Source organism: Callorhinchus milii, unplaced genomic scaffold (assembly GCF_018977255.1).
Source record: "Callorhinchus milii isolate IMCB2004 unplaced genomic scaffold, IMCB_Cmil_1.0 Scaffold8, whole genome shotgun sequence".
In the NCBI taxonomy this organism is placed as follows: Eukaryota; Metazoa; Chordata; class Chondrichthyes; order Chimaeriformes; family Callorhinchidae; genus Callorhinchus; species Callorhinchus milii.
Genome location: NW_024704749.1, coordinates 6,763,913 through 6,786,655, shown reverse-complemented (window position 1 = coordinate 6,786,655; position 22,743 = coordinate 6,763,913). Strand labels below are relative to the sequence as shown.

At 41.3% G+C, this 22,743-nt stretch overlaps 2 protein-coding genes across 6 annotated transcripts in view; both read right to left on the bottom strand.

Moving 5' to 3' along the window:
* Positions 1–445, bottom strand: part of ap1b1 (adaptor related protein complex 1 subunit beta 1) — a 26,061-nt gene extending 25,616 nt beyond the window's left edge. For all 3 annotated transcript variants that reach the window (XM_042337259.1, XM_042337260.1, XM_042337261.1), the window contains exon 1: positions 321–445. In XM_042337259.1, the coding sequence (XP_042193193.1) occupies positions 321–343 (23 nt within the window). In that variant the 5' untranslated portion in view covers positions 344–445. The remainder of the gene's footprint in view (positions 1–320) is intronic.
* Positions 446–5,605: 5,160 nt separating this feature from the next.
* Positions 5,606–22,704, bottom strand: zgc:193801 (uncharacterized protein LOC564476 homolog). Of its 3 annotated transcripts, XM_007902301.2 has the most exons (9): positions 22,498–22,703; positions 20,327–20,417; positions 18,773–18,971; positions 14,581–14,771; positions 13,609–13,800; positions 11,877–12,029; positions 10,210–10,347; positions 8,253–8,345; positions 5,606–7,420 (listed from the first exon to the last, which is right to left on the bottom strand). In XM_007902301.2, the coding sequence occupies exons 3-9, from the start codon at positions 18,873–18,875 to the stop codon at positions 6,854–6,856; spliced, it is 1,437 nt and encodes a 478-aa protein (XP_007900492.2). In that variant the 5' UTR covers positions 18,876–18,971; positions 20,327–20,417; positions 22,498–22,703; the 3' UTR covers positions 5,606–6,853. The 3 variants fall into 3 exon arrangements, with proteins under 3 accessions (XP_007900492.2, XP_007900491.2, XP_042193672.1); XM_007902300.2 differs by lacking the exon at positions 20,327–20,417; XM_042337738.1 differs by lacking the exons at positions 8,253–8,345; positions 20,327–20,417 and having other exon boundaries at positions 22,498–22,704.
* Positions 22,705–22,743: the final 39 nt, after the last annotated feature.

Here is a 22,743-nt window from a genome sequence, read left to right as displayed (position 1 = left end):
TTGACGGCTGCGCTTGTTTTGAGTGAGCGCGCGGGCGGGCATCCATGGGACTTGCGCACGGGTAAAGCCCAAAACCACCTTTGTTTGGGGTTCATTAGTAACAGGATTCCAACATATTTTATAACAACTTAACATATCCAGCCTTTCTGTACAAAAATGCAAAAAGAGAACAAGGACTTGAATATTGGAGCCATTTTGAGAATGAGGGTTTCTAGAATTTCTGCAGATTTGGAAATATCCAGGGAAATTTAGTGCATTGAAAAGAATGGCATTTAGACACGTTCTCACATCTTCTAGCACACTGGGCTGGCGGAGTTTACCTGACATCCTTGCCAACGGTCATAGAAGCAATGACCTTCTTCACTGCTTCTTTCTTCTTTTCCTTTTTGTCACTGTTGAGCTCTGCTTTGAGCTCAAAGATTTCGCCTGACGATTTAAGCGAAAATGGAATTAAGTTAACCTGAGCCAAAGACTTTGACTCCATTGAGGGATATCAATGTCACATGTGGGTCTCTCTTCCCCACCTCAAATATGCTCCAGTTTTTCCATGAGCAATGTTGGCCAAATGTTCCGTGCACAAAGCACAAGGGAATTTCTTCTGTCTAAAACACTACACTTCTGAAAGGGTGGAGTGAAACAGCGGAAAATTATTTCAACTTAACATCCTCTGTTTGCAAGAACTTCCTCCTATAACTGAGAGGGTGGGAAATAAGTTGCAGTCTGCATTGCAATAGTTACTTCTATACCCATAAGAGCGCTGTGATCTCAATTGGTCAACAAAGCTTGTTCAGCAACTAACCCAGAAAACATCCGAATATCACAATACACCTCCTGCCCCCCCCACACACCTCCTGCCCCCCAACACTAACCCGCTTACACCCCCCCAACACTAACCCGCTTACATTCCCCCCCAACACTAACCCGCTTACACCTCCCCCAACACTAACCCGCTAACACCCCCCACAATTAACCCCCCAACACCCCCAATACTAACCCCCCAACACCCCTTCAACACTAACCCGCTAACACCCCCCACAATTAATCCCCCAACACCCCCAATACTAACCCCCCAACACCCCCAATACTGACTCACCAACACCACTACTAACTCACCAACACCCCCAATTCTAACTCCCTAACACCCCCAATACTAACCCCTAACACCCCCAATACCAGCACCCCCAATACCATCACCCTCAATATTAACTCTACAACACCCCCAATGCTAACTCCCCAACACCCCCAATACCAGCACCCCCTATACCATCATCCCCTATACCAACACCCCCTATACCAACAACCTCAATACTAACCCTCCAACATCCCCAATACTAACTCCCCAACACCCCCAATACTAACTCTGCAAAACCCCCAATGCTAACCCCCTAACACCCCCAATACTAACACTCTAATGCCCCCAATACAAACTCCCTAACACTCCCAATACTAACTCCCCAACAGCCCCAATACTAACTCCCCAACAGCCCCAATACTAACTCCCCAGCAGCCTAATACTAACTCCCTAACACCCTCAATACTCACCCAACACCTCCAACAACCCCCAATACACATCCCAAACAAGCCCAATACACACTGTCCAATACATACCAACATCCCAGATACATGCTCCAATACACGCCAACAACACCCCAATAACCTCCAACACATACCAATACCCACTCCCCAATGCAGACCACAAACAACTCCAGTACACTCAAACACACTCCAATACACACCAACAAGCCCTCAATACACTCAAGCACACCCCAATGCAACACCTCAAGCATCCCCACTACATCCCAACACACCTCAACAATATCCCCAATGCACCCCACTACAACTCAATAGAACCCAACAATACCCTCCAATACACCCCAACACTCATACCCCCTACACTTCCAATATACCTGCAACTACACCCAATATAACTTCCCCACTCAATGCCCAATAGCACTTTCCAACTCCATTTGAGATTGAATGAACAGCAGGCTCTGAACTGGTAAAAACTCAACGAGCCAAAATGGCCTTCTTCTGTGCTGTACATTTCTATGAATTCATTGTATTTAGCCTGTGCTTAATATATTTGCAAGACTTCTTATTTTAAACATAATTTACATCAGTTTTGAAAGAGATCCCTGCAGCAGACAACAGTATGCTTGATAGATAATGTGAGTTAAGATTTTTTTACAGGTTGCAATAATGTAAACAGTCTTTCAAATGATCAATCAGCCTTATACAGTATATTATGTGGTAAATTGAGTTAAGCAATAAAGTTTGTCTTTACAAAATGCGATCATTACACCCTACAGTATATCCTGTGGAGTGCTTGAGATGTTTTGGTAATGTGAAAGGTGCTGTATCAAATGTAAAGATTCTGGCCAATAATCCCCAAATAAAATCAGTCATGATTTTTGTTTGTGGGACATTGTTGTGTGCAGTTGCGCTGCTGTGTTTGCCTACAAATACAAAGTCACTGCATTTCACAGAAAATCCCGTGAAGCACTTTGCGCAGTCCTTCTGACGTGATAAAACAGTATACCAAATGCAAGGATTGTTATTTATTAAGTAGTGTAAGTTACTCTACTCCATTTTGGCAGCAGTACCACAGAATTGCCAGAAGAGGGTACCAAAATGTTAGCGGAAGGAAGGAATTTACTCTGCATTTTAAGATCCATTTGAATTTTGCCACAGAGTAAATGAAGGAATAAATTCTGCACAGCTCATATCTATTTTCTGCGGCATAGTTCTTTTGCATTTCTGGTAAAGAGGAGATACAGGCAATGTAAATGCCAATTAGAGGTGTTACTGTCGAAATATTATTTTGTGGAGGTGGCACGCTTCTAACCAGCACATTAAAAAATACTTACCAAACGACTGGGGTATGTGTGGTACATTGCCCGGAAATATTTTTTTGTCCAATTTCTCCACTTGGTTTTAATCATATATTTTCAGATTTAAGTTAAGAGACTGGCAAACGTGATTTTCAATTTGCAGAAGTACAGCTCTGAAAAACTGAAGTATGGATTTATGTATGAAACATAAGTGTCCCAAAGTGGCTATCTGAAGCTAAGAATGAGTCACCAAAAGTCTCACGGCATTGAAATGAACGGCCAAATTAATCTGACTTTGAATGGATTTGGAAGGAATCTGGACCAGGATACCAAAGAGATCCCTGCTTTTTGAGATATTGCCATGGAATCTTTAATGTCCACCCGCTGGGGATGCCGGATCAATTTAAATTTTCAAGACTGAGGTCGATAGATTTTTGTCAGGGTAAAAGTATCCAGGGGTAATGAGCAAAGGCAGGTAAATGGAGTTGAGATACAGATCAACATAGATCGAAAAGAATGGCGTAAAAGGCTCGAGGGGCTGAATGGCCTACTCCTGTTCCTATGTTCCTCTAAACACCTTACGAGAGCGGAAGATAGCCATCAATTGCTCAAGGATCCACTAGATTGTGAGCTGAACGACCCGGCCTGATCACTGACACAAACAAATAAGCCCTTTGCTTCATAAATATTTGCCTTGACAGAGCCACACTGAGGCAAGCAAGTCTTTAACCTGCCAATTTGTAACTGCAACCCAATGGTAAGAAACGACTGTACAACATTATGTTTCTGTTCTTTACGAGCAGGACTGAATAGTCAAGATTGCTTCTGTGTCTGTTATCTAGCTAAGCTGTAGACATGAAGTGCTCAGAGCGTGCCAGAGTGATAGCACACAAATTCTGCACTGATGTTACTTTATTGCGGGCCACCGATTATCACAAGGAACACGTTGCAAAATGTCACAAATTTCACCCCATATGTGGATTGATAGGGCTACAATAATAACCTGGATTTACAAAGCATCATTCAAATAAAAATAGGTGTCTTGCAGCACTTTACAAAGGAAACTTGTTGAGAAATGTTGTAATGCAGGCAAACACCGCAGCTAATCTGCACCAGTCACGTCCAACACACAGCAATAAAATGAACCAATTTGAAAGATCAATTTACATTTAAAAAGCGCCTTTCATGCCAGAGAACATCTGAAAGTACACAGTGGACTGGGCATCTAAGCTGGGGGCGGGGGGAGGCAATGATTGAAGGCTCACTCAAAAGATGGGTCTTAAGGCAGGCTATGAAGGTACCAAAGAAGGAAGCAAATGAATTTGAGTTTGTTAGTGAATTTGGAGTCGAAGGGAAGAGAAGGCAGTATAACTCGCTGAGGGCCTAAATTGCTTTGAGATAACCAAAGATAGGGAGGTCCGTTCACACCCACCTGAATCAGAGGGTTACCGGAGCCCTAAATTGAATAACACAAATTTAAAAGAAAATGAATTGATCTGGAAATAATTAAAATGCACACAATACAGAAAGAATGTTATATAGTTCTAAAGCATCCATTAAAACATATATTAGGACATTCCTCCCGAAGTGAAAGGCGCTATTTAAATGCAATTTGTTGTTGTTAAATTGAAGCTATTTCATTCATTCAGTTGTGTTGTCACTTAGACTTCTTGTAGGTCCTAGCCATGACTCACTTGTTAAGTAATTGGTATAAGTTTTCCACCTTCCAACAAGTTCAATCAATTTCTTGCAGAACACGAGAGAAAATATTGCAATCTGCTTAAAAGTCTCAACGGACCTCTGCCCCCAATTACTTTAACCACCTTCTTACCTTAAAATGCTTTTTGTTAAGAGAATGTCAGTTTTTTTTTGTTGCAGTACTGTGCTACTTCCTGCGTCTGCAGAAGAACACTGCAGTATTTTGCTGGAGCGCTGGGAGTCTAACCTCATTGCTATCAAGCTTGTGGTGCAAGGCAATAAAATGAACGAGTTCTGCATTGACGTCTGCCCGGCTGGATGAGAAGGAGCTTGCTGCCAGTGGCACTTTAAGCACTGATGATGCTGGAAAGTATTTCAGTTTGATGCCACTAGTAATGTGAATAATGCATTAAGAAAAAAAATAAATAGCAGAAAAGGTGATCCAGTGTTCTCCAGTGTAGAACTACCTTGTCCTTTTAAGACTCCCAAAAAACACGCACAATCTTATAGAATATATGTTTAATGTCCATTCCTTTACATTACAATTTCCTTTTTGAAAAGTGACTTAAATTAAAAAATATATAAATTCAGCATTTTTTAGTACCTGTTGGAAGCTATAAAGTAATGGGAGAGAAGTGTTAACATTCATGGTTCAGCCAGAACAAGATCCTGTGTACAAGCGAGCACATCAAACAGCTTAACCTACCGTTTGGACCCCGCTCACCAAAAAAACAAAGGGTCAATGCAATGAGGCAGAGGGAAATAATAGGCCGTGTCAAGTGTTTGAAAAGGATGGCAAAGAGCTATCAAGTCTCCACCACCATCACGTTTTAATCCCTCTCTCCTATTAGTGTATGGTTCAGGCGTCCATTAAATCGCTCAAGTGGGCATTATCCCTGTTCCAGTATGGGGAGTCAAGCCCGCTGCTGTCCTTAACTGATGTCCACCCACACCTCTAGTTTGAGTGATTCAAAGCAGGAATCCTGTCTGATTTAACCCCTCCGCCACTCCCAACCCCTCTCCCAGGCCAATTCGAGAGATCTTCCTGGTTTCTGTGTGACTCAACGACTTGCTCATTTCTAAATAAAAAAATATAAGATTAATCGATTTGGATCAAACACCCACCACCGTTAAGGTGTGGAAATGATTTGGGACTCAATCAATGTTTGGCTCAATGTTGAAATGAAACCAAATGAAAGAGTGATCCATTTAGCCTTCTCACTGTGGATAGCTGGAACCTCAGTAATGCGTTTTGAATTATGGGTCAGGAGATCTGAAAGCATCACTGGAGTGCTGTGAACCTCCGCCTCAGGCTGTGTGTGTGGTGCTCATGTCAATTTGGGTTATTTTACATTGCCAACCCCAGCCCCTTCCAGATCAGTTGCCTCAGAGCGATAACATTCCATCTTCTTTTTTCTCTTCCCCCTCCTTCCTTCAATCTTTACTAAAAGAATAATGATGAACCAGGTGGACATCTGAAAGGGGAGGGATAGGAAGTAAATATCCATTAAAATTAGATTACCAGGATGAAAATGCTTTGCCGTGAAAAAACACCATGAGTATGACATCTGAGCGTTGGCACTTATAATGGCTTGCTTATTAAATTGGGAAATCGTTAAGCAGGTGACAATGTTTTCACTAGTTCTCAAAGGCAGCATTGTTAGGAAGTATTTTAAGTCAACTTCATATCATCTGTTTACACACTCAGCACTAGGCTGGCGTACAGTAATGGGAGGCATTAACCCGTTAAGAGATGGCAACTCCTGTACTGGCTGCTTTGGCTGCTCCTGTACTAATGTTCCTTCACTGACAGAGAAAGGATCTAATCCTGTTAAAAGTAAATTCACGCTTCTGTATCATGCCCTCAGTTTGATGTCTTTCAGATCTCTCTAAAAAAATATCAAAAATTCATCACAAAATCCTGTACTGTTAACAATGCCTGGGTATTGTGATCTCCCAACATTTATTTATAGTCAAGAGGAGGTTCAACAGCTAGTTCAATTTGTTGCACAGAGTGTTGGCGATGCTTACTTAAAAGGCAGCACACATGCCAATCTATATTCTGCTCTCGAACCCAAAATACTGAAAGGAGAAGGCTTATTGAGTTGCCTGAATACCCCTTACAGCACACGACCTCTTTGGCGTCAAGCGATTTATAAAGGTGCTAGTTTCTAAATAATAAATTAACTGCATTGCCCTTTTTTGGCACTTAAAAGTACAAACAGAAGGTAAAAAGAACCTTAAGATTCAATATTTACATTGGGGTAAACCGATTACAAACGTGGAATAAAAATAAGGCATCTGTTTAGATCCTGTGTTTTGTCTTAATCAGTTCTCTGGATTTTCTGTGGGCTGTCTTCCTCGGAGTCCACATGGGCCGTCCGTTTCCCGGTGGGAACGTCCTCGCTGATCTCCGCAACGGGAAACAGCTGGACGTGAGTGGGGGCGGAGGATTCTATGGCAGAATCGCTGTCCAAGTGCACCTCCACTATCTCCAGCGTTGTGAGACCTGTGGGCCCGTTTGATGAACCATCTGTAGGTTGGATGAAGGATATGACGCTTCCAGAGCTCAGATCCATTTCGGACCCTGCGATCATGTCCTCCGGTGACGTCATAATCCCGTGCTCCGAGGTCATGATTCCGTGTGCTGTTGTCATTATGCTGGTGGGTATTGTCAGGGTAATGCTGCCGCTTCTGGGGGACAGAGTGGAGGTGGCCACTAGGGTTCGTTTGTTTCGAGAGTCTGTTCTGTCACCACAGTTGGCAGCCGAGTCCTGAGTTGAGTAGCCGGGGCTACTGTCAGTTTGCTCCTTGGTCTGGCTGAATTCCTTCCGTAACGCTTCCACTTGCATCTGTAGCATTTCCCTGTGTTGCACCTCCATCTGTTCAATCTGGAATCAAAGCATTGTCATACTTTTACTCACTTGCTTGGAACATTCCATTATTCCTTTGGTGTATTTTATTGCAAGAATTAAGCTCATCCAGAGGAGGTTTGTATGTGGAAGGATCTTTGACCTATTTAATGTCATCCTCCTAGAAAATCTATCCTACTATTTTCCTTCACAACACAACATTTGCTAAAAGATTCCAATGTTTTATCCCAAAAATAGCCTCACCCTAACTCAATCCTAGGTAATGATTAACCTGGTAAATAAATATTTCCTGATACAAGTCTTAATATTACCCTTGCAATCCGAAGCAGTTTCCCTCTTGTCCTACTGCCTTAGTGTACCTGAAACTACTGTGTTGGATTTACTTTCTTCATTCCATTAAGCATCTTACATAAGTTCCCCTCTGAGACATTTCTCTGAGGCTGAAGAGCCTTTTTTCCCTTGTCTGTTTTCATAATAGATCCCTCTAATACTGGCGATCTGCCTCATTGCCTTCCTCTGCACCAACGTCTTACATTGAAGGATGCCAACACCATCATCAAAATTCAGTCAATTTTTCAAGCACAGTTTTACTGCAAAAATAATTTGCATTTATCCGCTCTCTATTAGACATTATGTCAAGTCACCACTGGATGCTCCATTTGAGCAGTTTGTCATTGATCATAAAAATTATCTCTGGAGTGAGATTATTCATTTTCATGGTGGAATTAAAACAAAGGTATCTCAACGACAATTAACCCATAAATGTTCAAGTGTCTGGTTTTGTCAGACGCGGCATCTAGAGTTATGGAAAGTCCCAATCTGAAGTAATCAATAAAGAACTGATAATCACCATTTGTTTCACTTTGTTTTCGGTGCTTTCTGAGGATTTATACTGCTTTAGTTCTTCGGCTATTTGTAAATTAGCCTGCGTCAGATCTGCAATCTGAAACGATTTATATCAGCATGTTACATAAATCTTGGTTGCACACTGAAATGATCGTGATCGACACATCAATTCAATCATTACAACATGTCATTATGGTGACTGACCTTAAAGACAAAGGAAGAGGGAACTGTGAAAAGATAAACCTAGTTTCCACTCCGTGTTATTTTATACAATTTCACGTCAGGAGGACGTCTCAAAGTGCCTTAACACTGCTGGCTAGGCCCCCGAGCTGAGGTTGGGTGCTAAAGGGGAGGGAAAGAATCCGAGCTTTGAGAGTGGGGAGTGGGGCGAGTTGGAGGGACTCCAGGATGGAGTTCCTGAGAGCAGGGTAGAATAGCTAAAATTTAAGACAATTTTTAAAAAAATCCACTTGGCTCACAACCCTTCTTGTTTTCTGTGTGCGGCATGCGTGAAGTACTGAAGGACATTACAGAACTGGGAGAGGCAGGACCTTAACACATTCCTTGCTGCCTCATTGATGAAGTTACCCTGCTCTATAAATAGAACCGTTTCACCAGTAGGAGGCTGAACGCCAATCAGTGAAACCCGTACAAATCACCGCTAGCTAAATAACTGGATGATGAACATCAAACCCCAAGGTCACACACACAAAAAAAAGTAGCAATGGATCAATCAGCATGACTTTGCAATTCCTTGCATGCTGCACCCTTACAGTCTTTCTGAATAAAATCGCCAGCTTCATGCAGAGCTGGAGGGCATTTCATACGCTGAGCACTCCTCTGCACTTACATCAGCACTAAATATAGAATGTCTCTTCACCTTTAATCTCATTTGTCTGGTCTGGCTTTCAAGCTAATGTCTCGAGCTAAAAGAACATTAAGCATATCAAACAAGAAGCACTGTAATGGGAGCTCTGGCCTTAAATTCAGATTGGAAATGCTCAGAATTGATAAATTCCAGATGTAATTATTAGGGAAAACAGATATGATGGTCAACCACACGCCTCTGTTTACCTGGCAGTAAGTAGGAACCCGTTTGTTAGTTGACTGGCGGATCACTTTCTGGAGGTAATAATCCCTCCCCCCAAAAATAATAATAATAATTTGGTCACTCAATCCACAACTGTTTGTGAGACACTGCTGAGTGCAATTGGCTGCTACGTTTCGCCCACAAAATTTACAATATATTCTGTGAAGCCCTTTGAGACATCTCAACAACGTGATAAGGTGCTATATCAAATGCAAGGATTAGTATTACTCAGGATGCTAAATTTGTCGCAATTATTTTTAATTTTTGAAAGAAAACCTGCTCATGAACAACACCAAGGACTGAATGAATGTGGTGAATGAATGAAGCTTGAATTATAGATAGTAAGAAAATGTTAAAACTTTAAATTCTCTGTTGGCTAATGGACATAAAGACACTGATCACTAATCCTCAATGACCACACATTGCAGGGTCAAGTCATGGCCAGGGTTGAGTTAGCTGATTTCTGGTGGAGCAGCAATTAGGGGATGGGGGCTGGTCTAAGGAGAGGAGCAATCAGCAAGAGTTTCCCACTCCTATCCATTGACCCTCCTGAATGAGTGAGAACACGAAGGAACTAGGCTGTGATGCCCTCTGTGGTCAAAAAAAACATAAGGTCACTCCGAGTTAAGGCATGGATAACAGCTGGTTGAGTGAGGTATCAATAGAAGTGGGACACAAAAAATAAGTCAAATGACTTGAAGAGGAAAAGACAATTTTAAGAGACTAAGAGAGGAGGAAAAAAAAAAGGGTGAATCTTAAGTTAAGACAGAATTGCTTCTGATTTCTGAACGGTGGTATAAGTTTGATCCAAGGCTGACTGTGTAGAAATAGGTTCCCCATACTCGCTGATGGCCACCGTGTTGCAACATACCTGATCCTTGAGTTGCAGGATTTCCGACCGCAGCTTGCTCTCGGTTTCGGATTTCTCTGCCCGAAGCTGCTGGTTCTGCTGGTGCAGCTCCATCAGCTGTTTTTCCATCAGGAGATTCTGGTCCAGATCTTCTCCGTTCTGAAAGGTTCAGGCATGGACACACGCATACTTACGTTAACTAATTTGCAAAAACATCACGTCGTGCAGTAAGAGGGGCAGGAAGAACACAGTGGCCCTAAATTAGTCCCCACGTTTCACCCACAATACAGTCAATCCACTTTACAGTTTATTCTGTGAAGCACTTTGAGACGTCTCAATGATGTGATAAGGCGCTGTATCAAATCAAGCATTATTATTATTTAACAGAAAACCTGCATTGATGTAAATTGATTAAAGAGTGCGGCTGAGACCTCCCCCCTCCCCACTTCTCATCATGATCACGAACGGGCTGGTTTCTGTGTAAGAGAGACTTTGTTGCAAAGAGAGACTTTGTTGAATTGGACTAGTGGCACCTGGTGAGGGGATGACGCAGGCGCAGCAGCAGTGAGCCAGGCGGCCGCGTGGCAGGAGAAGGAAGAGTGTGTCGTGTGAAGGAGAGAGGCGACCGCCATTTTATACTGGGACGAAGATGGAAAACCTCCTCCTAGATTGTTTGTGTAAGAGACTCAGAGACACCGAGGCAAAGGAGAAGGAGGGCAGATCAACAACGTACACAAAGCCGTCGCCATTCTCTCCCAGAGGAAGGATTGGATCACCGCCTTTGAATCCAAACGGTCCCCGGTTGAATGTATTGACTTTGGTTATTTAAACATGAATTCTTGTATTACATTGTGAGGGACCCATGTATGACAATCTATCCCCGCACTACAGATTTTGGCAGAAACAGAGACAAAGACGTAATTGTTTAATTGTCTGAATTGTGTCATCTTAGAAAAAATTATTGAGTTAACTGGGAACTCTTTGGAAAATAATCTGTTTATTTAATGTTTCTCCTAAATGATTTACAGATTAATTGCCTTCAAGATCCAACAGGTTTTATTGTCAGTGTTTGCCACGCTTGGTTTAATAGCAACTGACTATTAATTGACTGCTGCAACTCAGGACGGCAATGAGTCACCTCAGACAATGCATTAAAACAGGCAGCTTCAGCAATCTAAACTGCTTAATGTAGGTCTGCTCTTTCACAGTTCCACTACTGCAGCACAGTGAAATGCTATCCCCCTTAAATAATATTCACGCTGACTCACTCATTGCGGTTTTTATGCCAGCCGTGTGAATGTCAAATCCCCATCAGAAGGTGACCGATTAGCTCTCTGCTGCTATGGGCACAACTGTTGCAGGAAAATAATCGCCCAGAACTATTATTTCAAACCATTGAGAAAGCTCCTTTCTTAATGCTGTGAGTAATTTATACATTAACCCTTTCCCAAACTGGAATTCACAGACATTTCCAGAATTTCAAAGGGAATGAAAAAGGCAGCTACTTTTCGCAGGAAAGAATAGACATGGGGAGAAGGGTATGGTGAGGGAGTACCCCACGGACTAGTTGGGCTGAATGGCCTGTTTTCGTGCTGTACATTCATGTGAAATTAAGAATATTTTGCAACCAAAAACTCAAATTTACATTTATTGCAATAACCGGAATATGCGGCTAGTCTGAATGCTACCTGGTCTGTGACGAGGGCTGTAGCGTCGTTAAACACCAGCTCTCCATTTTCTCCATCCGGGTCCATCAGCACCAGTGTCTGATGCCCAACTGCTGAACTCGAGCCCACAGTCTCTTCTGCAGCCACTGTGATGCCATTGGGCAGACTGCTGTCCTTTTTGAAATGAAAATAATTAATATTTTGAATTTTAAAGAGTTAAAATTTAAAGAGATACAGAGTCATTCTTTGTTGGGAGGCGATTGCGTGGTTTTGGGTTGCGATGGCAAAATATAAACGTTTTGTTAATTTTAATGCAAATAATAACAATATAACAACAACTTGCATTTATACAGCGCCCTTCACACAGTGTAGTGTCCACTTCACGCACTGAAGGCACGGTCTGGATCCTCCTCCTCGACCACGCCTTCGGTCACCCTCCCATCCTCACCCTTCCTGATCCCACCCCCTGGCTCGGGTGCAAAGCCTCGACTGTCCAGCCCTTTGGGACGTCCTCCTGACATGAAAGGCGCTGCACAAACGTAATTCGTTGTTGGTGTTATGTTGCATCTCGGAGAGCTTAAATGGGTTATTTATGGACATATTTGAGACTGCTGACCTTTACCGCATTCGTTTGATGGAAACTCTACCAAAACATGATGTACATGTTGTGCTTATACTTAGTTAGTCGTCAGGAATCTGCAATTTTTACCTAAAATAATAGTTAAAATAACCATTCATTTGATATAGCATCTGTAATAATAATCCTTGCATTTGATATAGCGTTTTTCACGTCTTCGAGACGTCTCAAAGCGCTTCACAGAATATACTGTAAAGTGAATTGACTGTATATTTGTGGGCGAAATGCGGCAGCCAATTGCGCACAGTAGTATCCAGCAAACAGTCGTGGATTGAATGACCAAATTATTACTTTTTTTTGTGAGAGATTATTATCAGGCGTGTGGAGTAAGCAAATTCACGCAAGGTTTCACCCTGCCGGGAATCAAACCCAGGTCTCTCGCTTGCGAGGTGAGTGCTCTAACCACCGAGCTACAGGACTTGACTTTGGTGCCATCTGTAACACCAAAATGGCTCAAAGTGTTTCAATTGCTGTCAATCAAACCGTCTTATTTGTATTCAAATATTATTACTGATTAGTTATTTGTGTTGACTGTTAAAGTAGCTGGAATTTACTCCTGCATTTCCACGACAGCACGACTAAGAATAGTCGAGGCAACTCCCAAGAGGTGAAGTGCGGAGTTCTCAATGCTGTGCTGATATCCGTTACTGTGACCTAAATTAGCCAGCACGTCTCCCATGGATTTTGCTTCAAGCCTGCTGCAGGATAAATACAGCTTGCACACAGTATACTGCACACGTTTCTATTTGTTGTCCTTTTTTGTGTGTTGCATGCGGTTCCTTGTGGAACAAAACTTTGTTAATTAGGAACATGGACTGCATGACGCGCCGGGAACTGTCAGATATAAAGCAAAGGGACCAAATTTAGTTTGACTGATGTGAAGTGTCAAGATTCACCCTATTTATGTAGGTTTTTAGACCAACCAGAATATTTAGCATGTTGGAATTCAATCTCAGCTTTGAAGGTCTCTCCTGGTCTGTATAGTTTAGCTGCTCACTGCATTAAACCAAAATTGCATCGAGTTGTTTTTTTCATGCAAAGTGAATAAATTCCGAGATGTATTCATATTTCACGAATGATGTGTTCCATATTGAGTGACGTGCCGAGTACACATACCTTTCCAGCCTGGCGAGCGATATCAGTCTTTTCTGTGGTGAGGGTAGTGGTTGATGTGGTTATAACGGTCTCTGTAAGAACGGGGCTGATAGATGTGATATCCATTGCACCGCCCGAGGTAACTTGGCTGCCCCCATAAGCTTTATGTTGAGCCTCTCCACTCTGTTCATAATACTGTCGGTTATTTACCTCCTAAGAAAGGAAAAGGCATGCGTAAGAGCGTGCAATACCTCACAACACTGTAACTGTCAAAACGTCACCAATACAACATTTGGATATTCTAGGTCATTTTGCAAGTTAATAATATAAATAATAATCCTAGCACTTGCTATAGCACTTCATCACGTCTTTGAGACGTCGCAAAGTGCTTCAAAACATAAGGCCTTTTTTTGTTAATAAATTTTTATTAAGTGATTTTAAAACATTGATCACGGTCAAGCAGTGACTTGAAAGCAGAAAACCTTCTCAAATTCCTCTCGAAAGAGATTCCATTTTATTTTCTCCCATATTTTCTTGCTGGGGTAAGGTTCTGCAAAAGAGATCAAAGCACAGCTAAAACCAGGAGGGAATCTGAATTGAGCTGGTGATTTTCCAAACAGCATAACTTTATAAAACTGCCTTTTCGCCAACGTGGAAACTTATCCCTGAACATTTTTACTAACAATCCATCGGTTGTCAAATTAGAGCAATTATGTAACTGCTACTTTAGATTCTGTGTGAAGTTGAGAAACTCTTCCTGCAAAATGCTTCCCATTCAAAACAAAGTGCAGTGTTTGATCGATTACCCTTCATGTTCACATAAGAGATTTTCTTTTAAAAACACAAAAACTAGAGATAGCAAAATCTGCCTATTCGAGCAGATAGGCAGGCAGGTGAATGGGAAAAACAGCCCGATCATTACAGAGACTGACACACGCCGATCAGCAAAACAAATGAACGTTTCATTCAATTGCTTGTTCTTACTGAACTCACCTGCGTAATCTGGATTTGGAAAGTGGTGTGAGGGTTACGAAAATGCGTCTTGTAATGCTTGACAGCCTCATCCCGTCTGTTGAAACCATTTCGACATCGGTAGCAATGCCAGTGTGCACCTTTAAATTTCTTTTCTCCTTTGATAGTTCCAACAATATCACAGTGGTTGCAGCAACGAAGAATCTTTAGACCTAATAAATATGTAAAAAAAAGTACTTATTAGCATAGCCTTCATAAAGCTTTTTTGGAACTGGTTAACAGATTGTAGACACTGGGAAAATAAATATTATTCACGCTTAAGTTAGTTTGCGAATTGGGTTGTGTAGTGGGCTATCCTTTCAGCACCAAAAACTGGGTTTGAATCCAGCCCAAACTAACAAAGCTTCTCACTCAAAGAGGAACATAAATTGTGTTTGAGCAGTGACAACCATAGAAATGTACAATATAGGAGGTCATTTGGCCCATTAGTTCATATTGGAATATTTGAAATAATTAATATTTTATCATATTCATATTAGTCTGCTCCTTCAAGAAGCCATCCATCCCAATCCCAATTTTTTGCTCTTTACCTTGTACCATCGAATACCATTCACTTTGAGCACAGCTGTCAAATTGGTAACTTCATTCAAAAAGCCTATGATGATAACTGAAGGAGGAAATGAAAACCTGTACATTGACGCAGTCCATGAAGCTGGGTTAAAATACATTGTAGGAGAAGAGAAAAACAGCCTCAATTAATTCTGTGTCTAGACAGTACGGTAATTGACCTGGGAATATTGGAGACACACAAAAATTTGAAAAAAAAACACATCAAAATGACCCAGCAGTAAGCACCCTTTCCTGGACAAACAAAGTTACCTATGTTTTTTTTAAAAACTTGAGTCACTTTGCTACTAGAAATAAAATTTACAGCCGTGTCCCCAGGCTGCCGAAGCACAAGTGTAGCCCAGGGGAAGGACATTTGTCAAACATTTATCATTTTCTCTCCACAAACCAGAACCCCGTACACAGTTACTGTAAAATGGCCTGGTGTCATGTAACACTCCAGGGATTTGAAAATCCATTCATTGTAATTTTCAAAGAAACATAACTCTCAGGCCCGATTTTGTTTTTTGACCTTATTTTGTGGTTCATCACAAAGGTTGGTTGAGATCAGGCTCATTTAAGAAACGGCTGGACACAGTAAAAGCAACACAGTTCGTATTCTGGGAAAAGGAGGATCAAATGGGCTGAATGTCTTCTTCCTCCATCTTTTTATTTAAAATGCAAACAACAGCATCAGAAACAGATTACTAGCCATTAATTGTAACCTAATTTTCCTGCAAGTGAAACCATAATTTGTTCCACAAGTATGCTTTCAATTATCTTCTTTAAAAAAATGTGCTCACTCAATCCACGACTGCTTGTGGGACAATGCTGTGCACAATTGGCTGCCACATTTTGCCCAAAATATACAGTCAATTCACTTTACTATATACTCTGTGAAGCGCTTTGAGACGTCTCAACGTTGGGTACTATATCGATTGCAAGGATTATTATTATTACCTGCTCAAATTAATCTTTTCAGTTCCAGGTTTGGTACATCCTTTTACAGAACCTGAACCCCTTTAATTATAAAACGGTTTCTCAGTAGCAGGTTTGGGTTCCTTAAATATTCCTCATTGCTCAACAAGAGAATGCTACTGTGCTATCTCCCACAGAGTTAAAAATCAGACAGCGCCAGACAGGTATAAATGATTCACAGCCTCTGAGGAATATCAATACATACTGTACATCTTACTTGACAATATGGAAAAAGAATTGAAGATTGATTTCTATGTCCCTGCCCTATGGCGCCGAGTTTCAAGTAAGCTGGGAGGAATGCAGCAACGAGAGTGTTTTTTTTACAACTTAAATCAGTGCTGTCTGCCACTTTCTTAGCATTGTTTTTAAGTTCAAAGATATTCAACTGCATGAGGATTAAGCGATGTACCTTTTGTCTTTACCGAGCTTACACACACATTTTACACAAGGGAATTTGCTTTATTTTTATTTTAAAAATCAGACAAGGTGACTCGTCGTAACCGCAAACAATAATGTTTCTAAGGAGTCTATTGACATTTGCATTAATTAAATGACAATATGGCAACGCGATTTAAGAGCAGGCACAGAAAAGGCTTGAAATGAAGGCTGTGGGTCCTGGAAAGCATCAGTCATCCACACAGAAACAGTCAGAGCAATCTAGTTGTCCATAAACATCACATTAAGTAAAAATATTGCAGCCCATTGGAGCGCAAGCACGTAGAAGAATGTTTCCGCCCTGGCTGCAAGCAATGCAGTGAGAATGCGTTAGTGCTTGAATAAATCCACTGGTGCACAGACACTCAGTCAGCACTTTTTTCCTGACATGTCTAATACATCTTTTTTGTAATTGACCAATTTGAATTTCAATCCGTGAGTACTTTACGATAAACCATTAAACACTACTGCACGTCCACAAAAGTACTAACAGAATCTTTTGCACAATATAGAGAGCTGCAAAAAATGTGAATTTCATAATAATAATCTTTCCATTTGATATAGCACCATATCACGCTGTTTAAGGCGTCTCAAAGTGCAACACAGAATATACAGCAAAGCAAATTTAATGTATATTTTGTGGGTGAAACGCTGTAGCCAATTGCACACCGCAGTGTCCCACAAACAGTCTTGGATTGAGAGACCAAATTATTATTAGAATTTTTTTNGAAGGGATTATTATCCCCCTTAAAGCGATCTGCCAATTGACTAACAACCAGGTTCCTACTTACTACTATGTAAACAAAGGTGTGTGGGGTAGGGAAACTTGCCTAAGGTTTCACCCTGCCCGGGAATCGAACCCAGGTCCTCTCGCTTGCGAGGCGAGCGCTCTAACCGATACGCTACTGAACTCCATGAGAATGAAAGAGCGAATGACAGAGTCACAGATTTGACAACAATATCTCACAAGGCTGAGAAACCTACCAATACGCACTCTCCAGCATCATACACAATGAATAATCGCTGGTACCCACCCATTGAACGAAACTCCAACATGGACCACCTTAAGAGGAATGAGGCAAGAAACAAACGACAACAAACATCCACACTAAACGCAAGAACCAATTGTTCTCACTATTAAATAAACTCACTTCCCCAGAGGCCATTTTAATGCCACTGCAGTGTAAAGTGCTGCTTTAAGACATTAGTGTGGCTCGACAAATTGCCTGGCAAGGCGGATGTGAATGAGGCATTAACTTCAGATACATGGGATCCTTACAGTGAAACTTGGTACATTGAGCTCACATAATCACTCGTTGAAGATGATTTACTGTAATAGTCTGATGTAAAACACTGCACCTTTGATCTGTATAAGCATGACCCAGAATAAGCTACAGTAGAGGAGTCTAGCTGCAAAGCAGAAGGTCTTGGAGAAAATGTCAACATTGCTATCGTTTGAAAACAATTAGAATAGAATTCTAATCCAAGTTAACATCTCCAGTTTTAAAAAAGATGCACTTAGTCATACAATTGTAGAAACAGCCTTGCAGGCGTTACCAAGAACACAGACAAGGGAAGAGAATTGACATGTACAATCATGGAAATATTCCTGTTGGGTTAATGGTTGAACCTCCACTGATGTTAAACAGTGCCATCACACCATTTTTTTCAGCAATAGGTTTTGCTATATATTCAAATGCATACAACTCATAAATAAGTCGATTTGTGTGTGTCCTCCCAAAGTGAAAGGGGTTATTCAAATGTAATTTGTTGTTGTGAGATGCAAATTTCAAAATCCATTAGGAATTTTGGCTGTACATATTTCTGGCACACATTATTGGTTTAATCCTCTATCTGGTCTATCTGTTTGTCAGGCTAGTTCTAAATGTTCTTTACTGAGAGAGAGCAGTTTACTGATAAAGATTAAAAATAGATTTCACAAAGCCATCTCCAGAATCACACAAGAGTCTGGTGAAGAAATAATAGTCACTTAAATTCTGACCTAGAAGATGAACTTGGATCAAGATCCTTACTACTGTTACCTGAGCTGCATTTAATTCCAACCACTTTCAATTGTAAATTGATTTATAAAGGTCTATATATTATATATGCAAGTGACAAAGTTGCCTCTGAGATGAAATGTCTGAACATCACTGATCCAAAGTGTTGACGTGGAGCATATTCCTTTGCTTACCTGCAAAATCAAGTCCTTTATCAACATGTTTAATTCGGTAGTGGGCTCGCAAGATGACGGGGTCCTGGTAAGCCTCGGTGATACTACAAAAAGGACAGTGCATGTGGCTACCCTTTTGACTCGCGGAACATTTCTCATCCTGGCAGAGAACGGGGTTGTAGTTATGCTCTGATCCTTTCACCCTCACGGTAGGATGTGTCTGCATGAGAAATCAAGAGAAAAACAAGCATTAGGCAAATGTAATTCTACATGTCAATTACCCTCTGCAAAAAAATGGGTAGGCCACTAAATTAGTCTTCATGCCGTGACATTACTACATTTGTAGGACATACTGGAGAAGGCGGCATATTTATAGAACACAAACTTATATATCAAATGACCAATTTATTATGGTTTTTGTTTTGGAGGGATTATTATTAGGCGTGTGGAGTAAGGAAACTTGCCCAAGGTTTCATATGTACATATTGCAGTACTCATCATCTTATCCTACCAACTCAATACTCCTATAGTTGCAAATAGTAATAAGGGGCAATCATCCCACTAGACAGATATAATTTGTAACTGGCTATTCCTCTAAATAATCTGCAACACATATACCAACCAGACAGGCAGACTTTGAGATGTCTCAACGATATGATAAAGGTGCTGTATCAAATGCAAAATTTATTACAGATATTCTTTTTTCTTAAAAAGCACAAATTGGGTCAGAATACAAAATGTTGAACTTTGATCATTTTTTGTGTCACTTGTTTAAACTGCAGCTCTGTAACTGATTTACCTCCTGGACAGTGATTTTTTATTTTTTTTGCATGTAGGGTTGGAGGAAGGTTAAAAATAAGTGGGAGAAAAGGCTTTACTTTATCTTTCGGTGATGTGTTCAGCTTGTTGTATTCACACATTATCTAAAGGATTCTCAAAACGTTCATTTGCACAAAATTTTACAGCATGAATTCACAGCAAAAAAACAAGCCATCAAGATCGATTTACTTCTTCCTAAGACTCTGATTGTTTCCACTTTTTATTTTTTATGCACAAACGGACATGAAAAACACTGGCTTTGCTGCTGTCATTTTACATTAAGCTCAAAACACCTGCCATGTACGTGTATATGATTGTGTAATATTCCCAATGAATTGATAATAATGTGGTGTAGATGGCTTTGAAAGTTTTGGACAGACTATCATCATTCAAACTACACTGTAGGTGCCAATGTTTTTGAAAGACATTCACCTATTTTACAAAACAAACTCAAATCATCAGACTGCTTTTGCAACAACACTGAGACTCCTTGGGTGTCCCTAACTATTTTTAGATCCGAGGTTCAGACTAGGCTGTTTCTTCCATTTCATCTGACAGACAGGAAGATAAGACTGGCAACAGGAAACTCAACTCAAAACCCATTTGAGTATTGATCCTAAACCTCTCTCTTCATTCTCTATTTAGAGAAAATGTTAATTGTTAATCTCTTTGTTACGACATTTGTTCTTTACCTCCATACATGGAAACAAAATCTAGCTTTTGACAATCTTATCTTTTTTTTGACAATTTCCTCACCTTTTTGCCCTCTACCCATAGATGCTGAATCTTGCTGGGTACAGCCTACAGGTCCAGTGCCTCACCCAAGGGGCTGTTCCTCACGTGGAGCCTGGACAACAAGTGACAAGTATCACATCAGAGCCTGATCCTGTTCTCCCACGTCTACACATATTCTCCGTATAATAACTATTATCGTGACTGATTAGCTTTGCTTTCCTAGCCTAAGGGGCTTGAGCAAACCGTCGTGTCCCAACCACTGAAATAATCTAACTCAGCCTAGACTGAGAATTAAACCTGCAACCAACTTGACTGTACGCCTTATTTCTGTGCTAAGATAAATGGGGCCAGAGTATTTTATGAGATACAGGTCAGCCGAGGACAATCCATTTGGATATTCGTAATGCTGCAGACATTTTACAGCACCATTTTGCTGCAGGGATTTTCTGATCGATGCTTTCTCTGGTTGTAAACCCAGTAATTAAATCTTTGGATAGCTTCCTTTTTTTGCATCAACTATTGCTGATAAACAATAGTAGCTTTTTGTTTAAATCTCCTTGTTACGATAATTGATGTCCCTAGAATTTTGACTCCTCCTGCAAGACCCTTTTCTGAAGGGGAGTTATCACTTGAGTTATAAAGTGTTAAAATATACCTCTTAAATTTAAATACAGTAATTCATTAAAAGTACAGAATACAATCCTTTTCCCCCAATCATTTTATTTTTGACCTCCTTTTGCTATTTAGTGAGCCTATTGAGAAAATGTGAATACGAAAAGCAAACATTTGTCATAACATGCACTGCAGATGTTTTAAGAATGCAGCAACATCAGTGCTAAACTACAGTTACAGCATTAACTGGGAAAAATCTGCATCGGCCACTCCCTTTGGTGCTCTGTACACAGAACACTGCACTGTCACTGAGATAAAGGTTGCAGGATCCACTGCAGTAAACTTCTACGCCAGCAGGAATAGTGCAAACAATCTATAATTCGGTCCCAGGATAGTTACAGAGCTCTCTGCCAGAACTACAAAAGCTGCAGCATAAAGCAGAACTAGAAATTGAAAGGGATTTGATCTTGCTCAGACGATAATTTGTAGTGTGCTAACCTGATCTAACGGCTTGTCTTACACAATTCCTAGCTTTAACCTTGAAGGCTAGGAAGCTGTACAAGTTTACAGGTCATCCTTAATACAATAACTGTTTGAAATTATGTTGTTCATTTACCATCACAAAAAAAGGTTATTAGGACTCAGAAAAAGGATTTGAAGCTGAATTTAGCTGCCAAGGGAGAAAACAAGAACTTGGTGATGTGTGAGATTTTTTGGTGGGGAGAAAATGACTACTTCACCAAAGCACAGTAATAATAATCCTTGCATTTGAGATAGCACCTGCTAATAGTTCTAGAATATAAATCACATTAAAAAATGTTTAGTAAAATCACCGATCTACTGTTCCATTCCTTTTACCAAACACAATGTTTCACTAAATATTTGTAGCTTATCTACTCTTCCATTTGGAATGCATCTCAAGCCCAACTTGTAGTTTTTGTTCCTGAAAGTCTCCCCCCTCCCCGCAAAAAAAAAACTCAGTACAAACAAAAGTATTGAACGAACAAGCATTTAAGGACCTTGTGTCTTGCTGCATGTTTTAAACACCCCTGAAAAAATGGTATCTGCAGTGCAAGATACACAACAAACTAAACCTCTGACGCGTAAACACAATTAATTAACAGTTCGTTTTCTTCCAGTCGTCTCCAAACAAAAGTACATTTTATTGCCAAAGTGCAGCACAATCTTCCAAGAGAAGGGAGTTTCTCCCGGTGTCCAGGGTGACGATCGATCTCCCCTCCCACCTGAAACCAGTCACTGACTTCACAGCGGTTCACAGGTCGCCACCGCCCACAACAAAACACGAACAGTCACTACACATGGCAACAGCGGCGACAACAACATGGCTTAGACACGGAGAGCAACACTCTTGCGGGGCGTTTTTTTTTGGGGGGGGGGGGGGGGTGTTCTCCCGACGCGGTGGGCGCTGTGTCAGTGCGGAGATGATGCTCAGTAATCATATTATTAGAACCAACCAAGGGTGGCCGCCATCTTGTGATGGGCCTGGGCGGGCGGGCGGGCGGGCGGCGGTGTGTGGGAGGGGGGGTCTCCCCAAGCGGCGGCCGCTACGCGCTACTCACAATGAAAGCCGCCATCGCCCCGGTCGGAGCTCCACCGACCCCTCCCTCAGCTCACAGGGAGGTGCGAGAGGGAGAGGGCGGCGAAAGAGACCGGCGGTTTATTGGTTAAAATGCCACCATGGCGCCCGGCCGGCGCTCGGCTCCTGTGTGCTTCGTCATCACTTTCCGCCGTCTCTCCCTCTTCTCCCTCCAGGCGGAGAGACGGCCGAGATTGCCTACGTCACCTTCGGGGTAACCGACGGAAAG

Bases quoted from the DNA above. Each gene is read 5' to 3' on its own strand.
- zgc:193801 (XM_007902300.2), bottom strand. The intron at 13,801-14,580 runs GTGAGTTCAGTA...TTCCTTTCTTAG, and splicing joins TCCAAATCCAGATTACGCAG to GAGGTAAATAACCGACAGTA. The intron at 12,030-13,608 runs GTATGTGTACTC...CATTTCAAAAAG, and splicing joins TCGCTCGCCAGGCTGGAAAG to GACAGCAGTCTGCCCAATGG.